This window comes from Dictyostelium discoideum (assembly GCF_000004695.1).
Source record: "Dictyostelium discoideum AX4 chromosome 6 chromosome, whole genome shotgun sequence".
Classification (NCBI taxonomy): domain Eukaryota; phylum Evosea; class Eumycetozoa; order Dictyosteliales; family Dictyosteliaceae; genus Dictyostelium; species Dictyostelium discoideum.
Genome location: NC_007092.3, coordinates 666,900 through 680,708, shown reverse-complemented (window position 1 = coordinate 680,708; position 13,809 = coordinate 666,900). Strand labels below are relative to the sequence as shown.

The window sequence follows — 13,809 nt, the reverse complement described above, 5'->3', positions numbered from 1 at the left end:
AAATGAAAAATATTCAAAAATATTGGTCAATGCCTAATAGTTCATTTAAAAAAGGAACTCTTCCTCATTTGATTGGTGATCTCTGTTTATCATGTTCTGAAGCACAAAAATTGGGTGACAAGGTACATTTTATAATCGCTCAAGTTTATAAAGATGATTATTCAGCCATTCATACCCAATCCCAACAAGGCATTGTTTACAATATTATTGAAGGCTGGGTACACTTTGGAAAAAAGAATTCATTTTAAGAATAATAGATATGAGGGATATAAACATCAAAATACACAAGGAACAATGACAGTTGATAGTGTAGGTCTAATGGAATTTGTTTTCAAAAAATCTGGTATAATTTTAGAAAATTACAAAAATGTTGCATCAAAATTTAGAAGATTTTTTATAATAGATCTTCTAGGAGATGACGAAGATAGAATTAATGAATATAAAATCATGATTCAGTCATCATATAACTTATTGTATTTTGATATAGAGGGCATTAGACGTTATTATATTGGAGATGATGATTATCAACCACAATTCAACTCTGATATAGTGAATATGAATCATCTCTCAATAGTTTTAAGAGTTTATCCACTTCAGACAATAGTAGACAATTATAAGAAAACTGCTCTCTGAATCAAAGATTCATATCATTTCAATTTAATAAAAAAAGCAAAAAAAATTAAAAAAAATTAAAATTAAAATAAAATAAAATTATAATTGTATTTCCAACCTTTTTTTTTTTTATTTTTTTTTTTTTCGAAACAAAACAATTATTTGAACAAATTATAGTGGGTCCCAAAGTGCAAATCATTATTTGAAGTTTTAAATGGTAATGATATGATAAATTTTAAAAGAAAAAAAAAAAAAAAAAATTCAAAATTTTAAAAAAGCAACCTCAAAAAAAACGCGAAGGTTAGATCTTATTTTTTTTAATTTTTTTTTTTTTATTTAAAATTTAATGAAATTTTAATAAAAACAAAATGAGATTTAGATGAAATTAGCCAGACAAATCAATTTGGAATAAAATTAAATTAAAAAAAAAAAATTATTGGCTTTTTTTTTTTATTTTAGAACCCTTAAGTTTTTTTATCTTATTTTAAAAAAAATTTTTTTTTTTCATCAACCTATCATATAAAATATTTATATATTTGAAAATGTTAACACCTCAACCAAATAAAAAAAAAATATCTGAAATTTCTAATAGAGTGTCTAAATCTGATACAAAGTAATTATTTAATTAAAACATTTAATTTCCAAATTATTAAAAATTAATTATTAAAAATTTATTTTTTTTTTTTTTTTTTTTTTATTTTTTTTTTTATTTTTTTTTTTTTTTTATTTCTAAATTAGAGCTCCACTATCAAAATGTAAAGAAGAGAGACATCATAAAATTTTATTTGTAGGTGAAGGAAATTTCTCATTTTCAACATCTTTATTGAAAAAACATAACCAAAAATTTCACACAAATGATAATAATCTTTTAAAAATAACCGCTTCAGATTTATTTGTATGTGAAACTGTTTTTAAAGTATTCGAAGATTGTGGATATGTACTTAAAGAAACTGGAGTTGAAAAATACCAATGTCCTGAAGATTTTTGTGGACCAAAAGCTGATAAAAAATGTGAAAACTGTTTGTTAACAATTGAAAATATTAATTATTTAATAAAATTCGATTGCCAAGTAATTTTTGGATTAGATGCAAAAAAAATACATGAATCAACCGAAAAATATTCAAAAATATATTGGTCAATGCCTCATGATAGAACTAAATATTCAACACCAAGTCTCCCTAATTTGATAAGTGATTTCTGTTTATCATGTTCTCAAGTACAAAAATTGGGTGACAAGGTACATTTGATAATCTCTCAAAATTTGATACATCGAAAAAAAACCTATCATACCGAATTCCAACAAGGCTGTGTATATAATATTATCGAAAGCCCATTTATTGCTGGATACACTTTGGAAAAAAGATATTATTTTGACGATCAAAGATATAAGGGATATAAACATCAACAGACAGAAGGAACAGACCAAGTTGAGAATGGAAAACATCGAATGGAATTTGTTTTCAAAAAATCTGGAAAAGTTTTAGAAAAATACAAAAATGTTGCTTTAAAATTAAGAACTGTTGGGGAAATAGATCTTCAAGGAAATGATAAAGTTATAAGTAATAAATATGAAACCAAGATTCAATCATCATATAAGAAATTAAGGTATTATGAAAAAGAAGGCTATAGACGTTATTATATTGGAGATGATGATTATGAACCAGAGTTTGGCTCAGATGACTATTATGATGATCATGATGATCATGGTGATAATCATGATGATAGTGAAGATGAATCATTTTTCAATAATTTTAAGAATTTATCCACTTCAGACAAAAATAGACAATTATAAGAAAAATTTTGTTTGGATCAAATATTCTTATCTTTTCAATTTAATAAAAATAAGAAACATATATAACATATTTATTGAAATATAAATATGTTCTATATTTTAAATAAAAAAAAATAAAAAAATAAGATAATTATGAAAATAAAAAAAAAGAACTATTAATAAACTAAATAGAAATAAGGAATTGATTAAAAAAACTAAAAAAAGTTTTCTTTTTTTTTTTTTTTTTTTTTTTTTTTTTTTTTTTTTTTCCATTTAAATTTTACATTTTATATTTTTTTATTTATTTTTTGATGTTGCAATTATATGAAACTTTAAAATAATTGGCAAAAACCCTCCTTCTTCTATCCACTCTTCTTTAAAATTAGCAAATATTTTTTTTCGTGCGGGGAGGACTTCCACATACTGGTTTTACAACAGAAGGTTTTGAGCCACCTATATGATTTCTATAAATTTCATCTGCCATTGCCATGAAAGCCTCTTCTACATTAACACCAGTTGTAGCAGAAGTTTCAATGAATGGAATACCGAGAATATCAGCGTATTCTTGGGCAATTGAAGCGTTAACCAATTTTCTATCTTCGAGATCACATTTGTTTCCAACTAAAACTCTACTAACTCCAAGTACTCCATATCTTTGAATTTCTTGCATCCATAACCCAACGTTATTATATGTAAGTTGATCAGTGACATCATAACATACTAAAACACCATGTGCTCCTCTATAAAAAGATGATGTAATTGTTCTGAATCTCTCTTGTCCTGCTGTATCCCAAATTTGTAAATTAAATGTTCTTCCATCAATAGTTATATTTTTATTTTTATAATCAACACTAGTCATATTTACTGAAGTCTCTTGAAAATTATTGGGATCTGTAAATCTTAATAATAACGATGTTTTTCCAACTGCTGAATCACCAATTAGTAAAATTTTAAAAACATCTGAATCATTCATTTTTTTTTTTTTTTAATATATTAAATTTATATAATATTAATTATTTTATATGAGATTTATATGAATTACCACACAAATCAATTTTAAATGAATGAATATAAAAAAAAAAAAAAATTGATCAAAGTTTTTTTTATCTTATTTTTTTAAATTAAAAAAAAAAAAAATTTTATTTTTAATTTATTTTTTAATTTATTTTTATTTTTTAATTTATTTTTTTTTTTTTTTTAAGAATTTACCAATTTTAAAATAAAACAATTGAAAACTAATGTATGAATAAAATATTCTTATCATTTCAATTTAATAATAAAAAAAAAAAAAAAATTAAAATGAAATTGGAATTGTATTTTCAACTTTTTTTTTTTTTTTTTTTTTTTTTTTTTTTCTGATAGGAGAATTCATTGGGTATTTTATTAAAATCATTGGTTAATAATTTTTTTCAATATGATTAAGAGTAAATTTTTTAATTTAATTTCAAACTTGATTTCTTTTATACACTGCCTCAAATCTCAAATTTTTTAAATCAATTAAAATACCAACTTCATTTTTAGAGCTTTATAATAAAAAAAAAAAATAAAATAAAAAAATTAATATTAAAAAAAAAAAAAAAATTTAAATTAAAAAAAAAAAATAAAAAAAAAAATTTAATTTAAAAAAAATTTAAATCACCATTTTATTGAGAATTTTATGAGATTTATAAAAATCAATTTTAAAAACTTAAGCCAAAATAAAACTTTTTGGCATCACTATAAATAAGATTAAAAAATAAAAAAAAAAATTTTTTTTTTTTTTTTTTTTTTTTGACCAACCTATCAAATAAAATTTATATTTTAAATGTATACACCTCAACCAAATAAAAAAAAAAATATTTAAAATTTCTAAAAAGAGTATCTAAATCTGATACCAAGTAATTATTTAATTAAATATTTAATTTCCAAATTATTTTAAATTTATCATTTTATATTAATTTTTTTTTTTTTTTTTTTTTTTTTTTTTTTTTTTTTTTTTTTTTTTTCTAAATTAGAGCTCCACTACGAAAATTTAAAGCAGGGAGACATCATAAAATATTATTTGTAGGTGAAGGAAATTTCTCATTTTCAACATCATTTTTGAAAAAACATAACCAAAAGTTTCAATTTAAAAATAAAAAAAAAAATTAAAATGAAATTATAATTGTATTTCCAACTTTTTTTTTTTTTTTTCCCTTTTGGTTTGGAGAATTCATTTGGTATTTTATTAAAATCATTGGTTAATAATTTTTTTTAATATGATTAAGAGTAAATTTAATTTCAAATTTGATTTCTTTTAGATACTCAAATCTCAAATTTTTTAATTCTCAAATTTCTAAAGTGGTCTCAATTTTTTAAATCTCAAATTCCCAAAGTGGTCTCAATTTTTCAGATCTCAAATTTCTAAAGTGGCTCAGGCGAACCTTCCTTGGTAAAGAAAGTTGTATCATCAAATGCTCCTAATGTAGAATTCTGGATCACTCTTTTTTTTTTATATATTTATTTTATTATTTAGAATTTCATATGAGATTTTTATAATTAACAGAACAAATCAATTTTAAATGAATATAAGTTTTTTTTATCTTATTTTTAAAATTTTTTTTTTTTTTAATTTTAAACAAACCCATTTTATTGAGAGTTTTAAAAAAATTAGTTTTATTAAGAATTTTATGAGAATTATATGAAATTGGCACACAAACCAATTTTTAATTATAAAAAAAAAAAAAAAATTTAAAAAATAATATAAAAAAAAACTTTGAAAAAAAATTTTTTTTTTTTTTTTTTTTTTTTTTTTTTTTTTTTTTTTTTTTTCAAACAACCTATCAAATAAAATATTTTAAGATATACCCCAACCAAATTAAAAAAAAAATTGAAATTTTTAAAAGAGAGTCTAAATCTGATACCAAGTAATATTTAATTTCAAAATTATTTTAAATTAATCATTTCAAAAACATTTGGATCATTCTTTTTTTAAAGTTTATTTTTATACGAAAGACCACCCAAATCAATTTTAAATAAAAAAAAATAAAAAAATAAAAATTATTGATTAAAGTTTTTTTTATCAAATTTTTAAAAAAATTTTTTTTTTTTTAATTTTTTTTTTTTAATTTTAAAATCAAACCAATTTTATTGAGAATTTTATGAAATTTATATGAAATTGACCTGATAAATCAATTTTAAATAATAAAATAAATTAAAAAAATTAAAAAAAAAAAATTAAAAAAAAAAAATTTAAAAAAATAAGATAAAAAAAACAATGAACTAAAATTTTTTTTTTTTTTTTAAAAAAACAACCTATCAAATAAAATATATATATTTGAAAATGTATACACCTCAACCAAATAAAAAAAAAATATCTGAAATTTCTAAAAGAGTGTCTAAATCTGAAACCAAGTAATTATTAGAATAAAATATTTAATTTCCAAATTATTTTAAATTTGAATTTATCATTTTAAATTATTTTTATTTTTTTTTTTTTTATTTTTTTTTCCTCCAAACTAGAGCCCCACTTTCGAAATGTAAAGCAGAGAGACATCATAAAATTTTATTTGTAGGCGAAGGAAATTTCTCATTTTCAACTTCTTTATTGGAAAAACATAACCAAAATCATCACACAAATGATGGGAAATTTTTAAAAATAACCGCTTCAGATTTATATATTTCCCAAACAGTTTACAATAAATTTAAAGTTCATAAGGATGTACTTATAAAAACTGGAGTTACAACCTACGGATGTTGTGAAGATAATGTTAAAAAATGTGATAACTGTTTGTTGACAATTAAAAATATTGAATTTTTAATAATTTCTGAATGTACTGTTATTTTTGGATTAGATGCAACAAAAATACATGAATCAAATGAAAGATATTCAAAAATATATTGGTCAATGCCTCATGATAGAAGTTCATTTATGGATCCAAGTCTTCCTAATTTGATTAGTGATTTCTGTTTATCATGTTCTAAAGTTCAAAGATTGGGTGACAAGGTACATTTGATAATCTCTCAGACTAAAAAAGATGATCCAACGTATCATACCATATTCCAACAAGGAATAATATTATCGAAAGTCCATTTATTGCCGGATACACTTTGGAAAAAAGAATTTTTTTTAACAATCAAAGATATACGGGATATAAACATCAACAGAAGGCAGGAATAATGAAAATTGAGAATGGTGAGAGTCCAATGGAATTTGTTTTCAAAAAATCACATGAAATCTTGGAGGATTTCAAAATAATTGCAAAAAAATTAAGAATGGTTTGTACTGATGGTGAAATGGATCTGAATGATAATGATCATTCTCTAATTCTTGTATATAAAGAAAAGATTAAATCAGCATATAAAGACGATGTGTTTTTTTATGATTCTGGAAAACATAGAAGATTTTATATTGGGGATGATAAATATAAACCAGAAATCAATTCAGATAACTATTATGAAAGTGATGAAAGTGATGATAATGGTGGAGATGGTAGTGATGGTGCAGATGAATTGCTTGATCTTTTAAAGAATTTATCTACTTCGGACAAGGAAAAGAAAACTGCTGATTGAATAAAATATTCTTATCATTCGAATTTAATTAAAAAAAAAAAAAAAAAAAAAAAAAAAAAAAAAATTAAAATATTAAAAATAAAATAAATATAAAATTATAATTGTTATTCCAACTTTTTTTTTTTTTTATTAATACTGTTTAATTTAAATTTTATATTCTGTTGACCTATTTGTCTTTTTTTAAAAAAAAAAAAAAATAAATAAATTAAAATCAATTTTTTTTAATAAAATTTATTCCCTTCAATTACAAAAAATGAATGGCGAATAATTGAATTCTAAAAATAAAGTTTTTGGGTTAAAAAAAAAACAGATGGTGATAAAATTTAAAAAAAAAAATAAAAAATAAAAAATAATAAAAAATAATAAAAAATAATAAAAATAGATCTAAAAAATAAAAAATATTAGACAACATAGGATCAACATATTTTGTTTTTATAAATTAAATACCAAATTATAATAATCCCTTATCCCCCAGTCATTTTCAATCACAATCTTTTAAATTATTACTTTTATGCGAAATAAAATAAAATAAAATAAAAAAAAATAAAAAAAAAAATAAAAATTTCATTTTTAAATTTTCTTTGATTTTTTTTTTTTCACTATTGTTTTTTCATTTGTTGAAATAAAGAAAAAAAAAAAAAAAAAAACAAATTAATAAATATTTAGAATGTCAGTCACTTTACATACAAGTTTAGGAGATATTAAAGTTGAAATTTTTTGTGATTCAGTTCCTTTAGCATCTGAAAATTTTTTAGCATTATGTGCATCAAACTATTATAACAACACAATATTTCATAGAAACATTAAAGGATTTATGATACAGGGTGGTGATCCAACAAATACAGGTAGAGGTGGTGAAAGTATTTGGAAAAAGCAATTTAAGGATGAATTTCCGTCACATTTAAAAGTAATTATAATAATTTATTTTTTTAGTTCAACATTTATATATATTTATAAATTAAATATTAAAATTTTATTATAATAATAATAATTATAGCATAATACACGTGGAATTTTATCAATGGCAAATAGTGGACCAGATACAAATGGGTCACAATTTTTTATAACATATGGAAAACATAGAAGTTTAAATAAAGTTTATACAGTATTTGGAAAGATAATAGCAGGTATTGAAGTTTTAGATTTAATGGAAAAAGTACCCGTTGATGATAAAGATTTACCTTTAAATGAAATCATTTTAAAATCTGTTACAATTCATGCAAATCCTATTGCAAATCAATAAATCAAATAATAATAATAATAAAATAATTGTAAATACACCAATAAATATATTTATGTGAATGAATTAATAATACAGATTTTAAAAACACTTTATATTTTTTATTTATTTATTTTGGTTTATTTTTTTTTTTATTTTTTTTTTATTTTTATTATTATTTTTGTTGTTGATTATACCATAATTGAGAATAAGGACCTTCAGCTTCTAATAACTCATCATGAGTACCTCTTTCAATGATTTGACCAGCACGAACATAGGCAATGCAATCTGCATTTTGAATTGTTAGTAAATTATGAGCGATGACTATAGTAGTACGACCTTTCATAACATTTTCTAGTGCTTCTTGAACTAATTTTGTTGAATCAGCATCCAATGCAGAGGTTGACTCATCCAATAATAAAATCTTTGGATTACGAATGATTGCACGAGCAATTGCTATACGTTGTTTTTGACCACCTGATAATTGAGTGTATTTCTCACCCAACTCTGTGTTATAACCATTTGGTAAATCAATGATGAATGAATGAGAATTTGATAATTTTGAAGCCTCTTCAATCTCCTCTTGAGTTGCATCATGCTTACCATAACGAATATTGTCGGCAATTGTACCACTGAATAGAGTTGGTTCTTGACCAACTAAACCAAAGAGATGTCTAAGATGACGAACATTTAGATTCTTTATATTATGACCATCGATGAAGATTTCACCCACGACTGGATTATAGAATCTTTGTAATAATGATAGACATGTTGATTTACCACCACCACTATCACCAACCAATGCAGTGGTAGTACCAGATTGTAAAGTTAAAGTGAAGCCTCTAAAAACGCTATTATCAGGTCTGGTTGGATAAGAGAAATGTAAATTCTTGAATTCAATATCACCACCGACAATATCAATTCTATCACCATCTTCAGTGGTTGGGTCAATCTTTGATGGAGTATCTAATAATTTAAAAACTGATACAGCTGCTGCTTTGGCTTTTGCTAAATCTGGAGCAAATGATGACGCTTGACCAACACCAATTGCAGACATAACAATTGCAAAGAAAACTCTAGTCATTGAATTGAAACCATAGATTGTATTTTGTGCACGTTCACAAGTATCATAATCTTTCCAAAGGTAAGGTATAGTTTGTGGTGTACAATTATCAGAGATCTCTTTATCGGTTGCACCAAAAACACCAGATCCAACCAATTTACCACCATACCAAAATGATAAACAATAAACACAAAACAATATTAATTGAGTGAAACCAAATGCAAAACCACTAATATGTGCTTTTTTAATACCTTCAGATGATGGACCTTTTTGTTGTTTCTTATAGAGTTCTACGACTTGTTTCTCGGTTGTGAATGATGCAACTGTTCTAATACCCGATATTGCTTCGGATGCAACTTGACCAGCTGGACCACAACCATCTTTTGATGAAAAGCCTGCTAAAATTTGCATTTGTACCTTTGAAGTGATAACAACCAATGGGAAACATGCAATAATTACCAAAGTTAATTGCCAACCCGAATAGAATGCAATAACCAATCCACCAACCATTGTTAGAATATTTTGTAAAACAATACCCAATCTTTGACTAGTCATACCTTGGACCAATGCTGCATCAGTGGCAAGATGTGATGTTAATTTACCTGTTGAATTTTCTGGTAAATCGAACCAACCGACATCTTGTCTCATAATTGCAGCGAAACAATCACGTCTTAGACGATAAGTTAATTTTTCACCAATAACAGAGAAAAGGAAACCTTGGAAAAAGTTACTAATACCTGCACCAACTGCTAATGCCACAAACATTAATGCCACGAAATTTGCATGATCCGTTAGATAATTTGGATCAGGATTTTGAAAGATTGTTAACATCTCTGTGAAAACCATTGCAAATCCTGGATAAACTGCACCGGTTCCAACAGCTGACAAGAAACCAAAACACCATAATCCCAACTCTGGTCTATTATATTTAACAACACGTGACATTGGTACTTCTTCAACTTTTTTCTTATTTGATTTCTTTTTCTTTTTATTATTTGAATCTTCTTTATCTTTTTTATTTGACTCTGATTCATTCTTTCTTAGAGATCTCTTTGAAACATGGAAACTATCCAATAATGGATTGACCTCTGCTGAGAATGTACTTGATCTTCTTGATCTTGTACCATTTTCAAGTAGATTATACATTTGTTGATGAGATTGTTTTTCAACTAAATCAAAGTACAAACCTTGTTTAGCCATCAATTCATCATGAGTACCCCTTTCAACGGCAACACCTTTTTTAATGTAAATAATAACATCAGCATTTCTAATGGTTGATAAATTATGTGCAATTACAATTGTAGTACGACCTTTCATTAAAACATCTAATGCCTCTTGTACTAATTTTGTAGACTCTGCATCCAATGCAGATGTTGATTCATCCAAGAGTAATATATTTGGATTTTTAATAACGGCACGAGCAATTGCTATACGTTGTCTTTGACCACCAGACATTTGGACACCTTTCTCACCTACCAAAGTATTATAACCCTGTGGTAATTGTGATATAAAACTATGGGCATTTGCTAATTTAGCTGCTTCTTCAATTTCATCTTGAGTGGCACCTTCTTTACCATAACGAATATTTTCACTAATGGTTGTGGCGAATAATACAGGCTCTTGATTGACTAAACCAATTTTTTGACGTAACCCTCTGACATTGAATTTTCTAATATCTTCTCCATCCAATAAGATCTCCCCTTGACATGGATCATAGAAACGTTCCAACAATGATATTATAGTTGATTTACCACCACCACTATCACCAACTAAACCAACAGTTTGACCTGGTTTAATTTTTAGATTAAATCCATTGAAAATTGGTACATCAGGTCTTGATGGATAATGGAATCCAACATCTTTAAATTCAATCTCACCACTTAAAGTCTCTGGTTTAATACCACGAGTTGAGAATGGGTTTGCTTTTGATTGACGATCAATAACTTGGAAAATTTTATAAGCTGCACCTCTACCCTGTGCAAATAGTGCCAAACATGGTGATGCCTGACCAATGGATGTTGCACCAATAATAACTGCAAAAAATACCGATACAACATCACCACCAGTCCATGGTCTATCAGATACTGAATTGGTAACTTTATTTGAAATCAAAGTTGAACCATACCAAAATGCCAATGCATAAGTACCCAATATTACAAATTGAACGAAACCCAAACCCAATCCATTGAAAAATGATCTCTTATATCCAACGGTTCTTGCATCCTTTAAATTATTTGAATACTTATCAATTGCTAATTTTTCACCTGAAAATGTTGCAACCGTTCTAATGGACCCAATATTCTCCTCTGCAACACCACCAGCTCTTGAATATGCTTCTTGTCCAAGTTTTGTCATTTGTGTCATCATTTTTGCAGTAAAAAATCCACCAATTGCTAATAATGGTGATACTGATGTAATTACCAATGTTAATTGCCAACCTTTAGTAAATCCAATTACAAAACCAGCAACAAATGTGGAAAAAAAATGAATAAATCTACCAACTTTTTCACCAATTGCTTCTTCAAATAAAACTGTATCACTAATTTATTTTTTAATTTTATAAAAATTAATATTTTTAAAAAATATTAATTTATAAAAAAAAATAAAAAAATAAAATAAACTTACGAATTAATTCTTGATGATAATTCATTTGCTTTATTTGTATCAAACCAACCAATTTCTTGTCTTAATGTTGACTCTAAATACTCCCTTCTAATTCTACTTGTTTGTCTTTCACCAGCAATCATCCTTTTATTTTAAAAATAATAAAAATAAAAAATTGGAAAAAAAAAATTGGAAAAAAGTGATTAGTTAATTTTTGGTTTTTTTTTTTTTTTTTTTTAAAAAAAAAGAAATAATTACCATAATGTCGTTTCTAAATATGATAAAACAAAAACACCACCACCCAACATTAAAAGATAAAAACTTATACTTCTTACAGTATCATAAATATCATAATTTGGGTCATCATTAAATTGAGTTGGTTTAAATGCATCAACTACTAAACCAAATACCAAAGAGACTGTTGGCATTGCTGCACCATTTATTACTGCAGCAATTGTACCGAGAAACATTAAAACCTTGTCTGTATTATCGGCAAATCTAAATAATGATAAAAATGGTACTGATTGATTTAATTCATTTTCAGCTTCTTTTTTAATTTCTTCTTCAGTTTTAACTCTTTCATCTGCACCATCATTATAATCATCATTATTGTTATTATTATTATTATTATTTTTATTATTATTTTCATTTGTATTTTCACTTATTCCTATTGAAACTTCATTTTTTTTATTATTGTTAAAACTATTATTACTATTATTATTATTATTATTATTATTATTATTATTATTATTATTATTATTATTATTATTATTATTATTATTACGTGGTGTATTTGGATTTGAAACGTAAATATCCCCGAAATTATTATTATTACTATTATTATTATTATTTGATGGTTGAGTTATAATTTGAAACTCTCCTTCACCTTCTAATAAGTGATCATCGTCAACCTCTTCAATTATGATTTCATCGATTGGTATTTCAATTTCTTCTTCATCATATTCGTCATGTTGAGCGTTTTCATTATTTTCATTCCCATCATCCATTTTTATTTTATATTCAATTTATATTTATTATTATTATTATTATTATTATTATTATTATTATTATTATTATTATTATTATTATTATTATTTTTTTTTTTTTTTTTTTTTTTTTTTTTTTTTTTTTTTTTGGTGTGTGTAATGTTTTTTTTTTTTTTGTATATGTGTAATGTGATTAAAAAAAAAAAAGATATTAAAAAATAAAATTAAAAAAATAAAATTCCCATTATGAAAATAAAAATAAAAATATAAATATAAGAAAAAAAATAAGAGAATGTTTAAAAAAAAAAAAAGGTGTTTCCCTTTTTTTTTTTTTTTTTTTTTTTATTTATTATTTAATTTTTTATTTATTATTTATTAATTATTTATTATTTGATTTTTATTTTATTTGATTGGTTTTTTTTTTTAAAATTTTTAAAAAAATAAAAATAATTTTTTGGTATTTAAAAAAGGTGTTTTTACCCAAAAAAGAAAATTAAATTAACCCCATTTTTTTTAGTGGCCCTCCCCTAAATTGGAAAAAGTTTTAATTTGGTGGGTTTTTTTTTTTTTTACCCCCCTTTTTTTTTTTTTTTTTTTTTTTTACTAACATTTTTAATTTAAATTTTATTTTTATTTTTATTTTTATTATTTTTTAATATATATATATATTTTCCATTCCCCGGTTCCCTTTCAAAAAGAAAAAAAAAGTCCCCCCCCCTTACCCCCCAGATAAAATTTATAATTTCCAACAACAACACTTGTTGTGGGTGTGTGTTTTTTTTTTTATTTTTTTTTTTTATTTTTTTATTTATTTACATGTAGAGGTGTTGGGATCCCCCTAAAAAAAAAAAAAAAAAAAAAAAAAGTACATTTTTGATATGATGGTGAAAATAATATAAAAATAGCAACACTCCCAATATAAAATTGTAAATCTTTTTATAATTATTTATTTAAACATTTTTCAGACTGTTTCACTCTTTTTCTTTTTTTTTCTCTTTAATAGATTTGATCTATAATCAAGACA

The 13,809-nt window shown here is 23.8% G+C and overlaps 7 protein-coding genes across 7 annotated transcripts; 5 read left to right on the top strand and 2 right to left on the bottom strand.

The window, feature by feature from the left end:
- Positions 1-153: 153 nt before the first annotated feature.
- On the top strand, positions 154-633 carry DDB_G0291742 (hypothetical protein; the record flags this gene model as incomplete). Its single annotated transcript, XM_629970.1, has 1 exon — positions 154-633. The coding sequence occupies one exon, from the start codon at positions 154-156 to the stop codon at positions 631-633; it is 480 nt and encodes a 159-aa protein (XP_629972.1).
- A 521-nt stretch (positions 634-1,154) lies between these two features.
- On the top strand, positions 1,155-2,404 carry DDB_G0291740 (hypothetical protein; the record flags this gene model as incomplete). The annotated part of the gene is made up of 2 exons (XM_629969.1): positions 1,155-1,225; positions 1,351-2,404. 2 exons carry the CDS (start codon positions 1,155-1,157, stop codon positions 2,402-2,404), a joined length of 1,125 nt encoding a protein of 374 aa, XP_629971.1.
- A 361-nt stretch (positions 2,405-2,765) lies between these two features.
- rabG1 (Rab GTPase) lies at positions 2,766-3,356 on the bottom strand (the record flags this gene model as incomplete). The annotated part of the gene is made up of 1 exon (XM_629968.1): positions 2,766-3,356. One exon carries the CDS (start codon positions 3,354-3,356, stop codon positions 2,766-2,768), a length of 591 nt encoding a protein of 196 aa, XP_629970.1.
- Positions 3,357-5,684: 2,328 nt separating this feature from the next.
- DDB_G0291770 (hypothetical protein) lies at positions 5,685-6,521 on the top strand (the record flags this gene model as incomplete). The annotated part of the gene is made up of 2 exons (XM_629967.1): positions 5,685-5,755; positions 5,864-6,521. The coding sequence occupies 2 exons, from the start codon at positions 5,685-5,687 to the stop codon at positions 6,519-6,521; spliced, it is 729 nt and encodes a 242-aa protein (XP_629969.1).
- Positions 6,522-6,616: 95 nt separating this feature from the next.
- DDB_G0291736 (hypothetical protein) lies at positions 6,617-6,913 on the top strand (the record flags this gene model as incomplete). The annotated part of the gene is made up of 1 exon (XM_629966.1): positions 6,617-6,913. The coding sequence occupies one exon, from the start codon at positions 6,617-6,619 to the stop codon at positions 6,911-6,913; it is 297 nt and encodes a 98-aa protein (XP_629968.1).
- A 667-nt stretch (positions 6,914-7,580) lies between these two features.
- Positions 7,581-8,156, top strand: ppil3 (cyclophilin-type peptidylprolyl cis-trans isomerase; the record flags this gene model as incomplete). The annotated part of the gene is made up of 2 exons (XM_629965.1): positions 7,581-7,820; positions 7,911-8,156. 2 exons carry the CDS (start codon positions 7,581-7,583, stop codon positions 8,154-8,156), a joined length of 486 nt encoding a protein of 161 aa, XP_629967.1.
- Positions 8,157-8,307: 151 nt separating this feature from the next.
- Positions 8,308-12,806, bottom strand: abcB3 (ABC transporter B family protein; the record flags this gene model as incomplete). The annotated part of the gene is made up of 3 exons (XM_629964.1): positions 8,308-11,734; positions 11,821-11,943; positions 12,058-12,806. 3 exons carry the CDS (start codon positions 12,804-12,806, stop codon positions 8,308-8,310), a joined length of 4,299 nt encoding a protein of 1,432 aa, XP_629966.1.
- Positions 12,807-13,809: the final 1,003 nt, after the last annotated feature.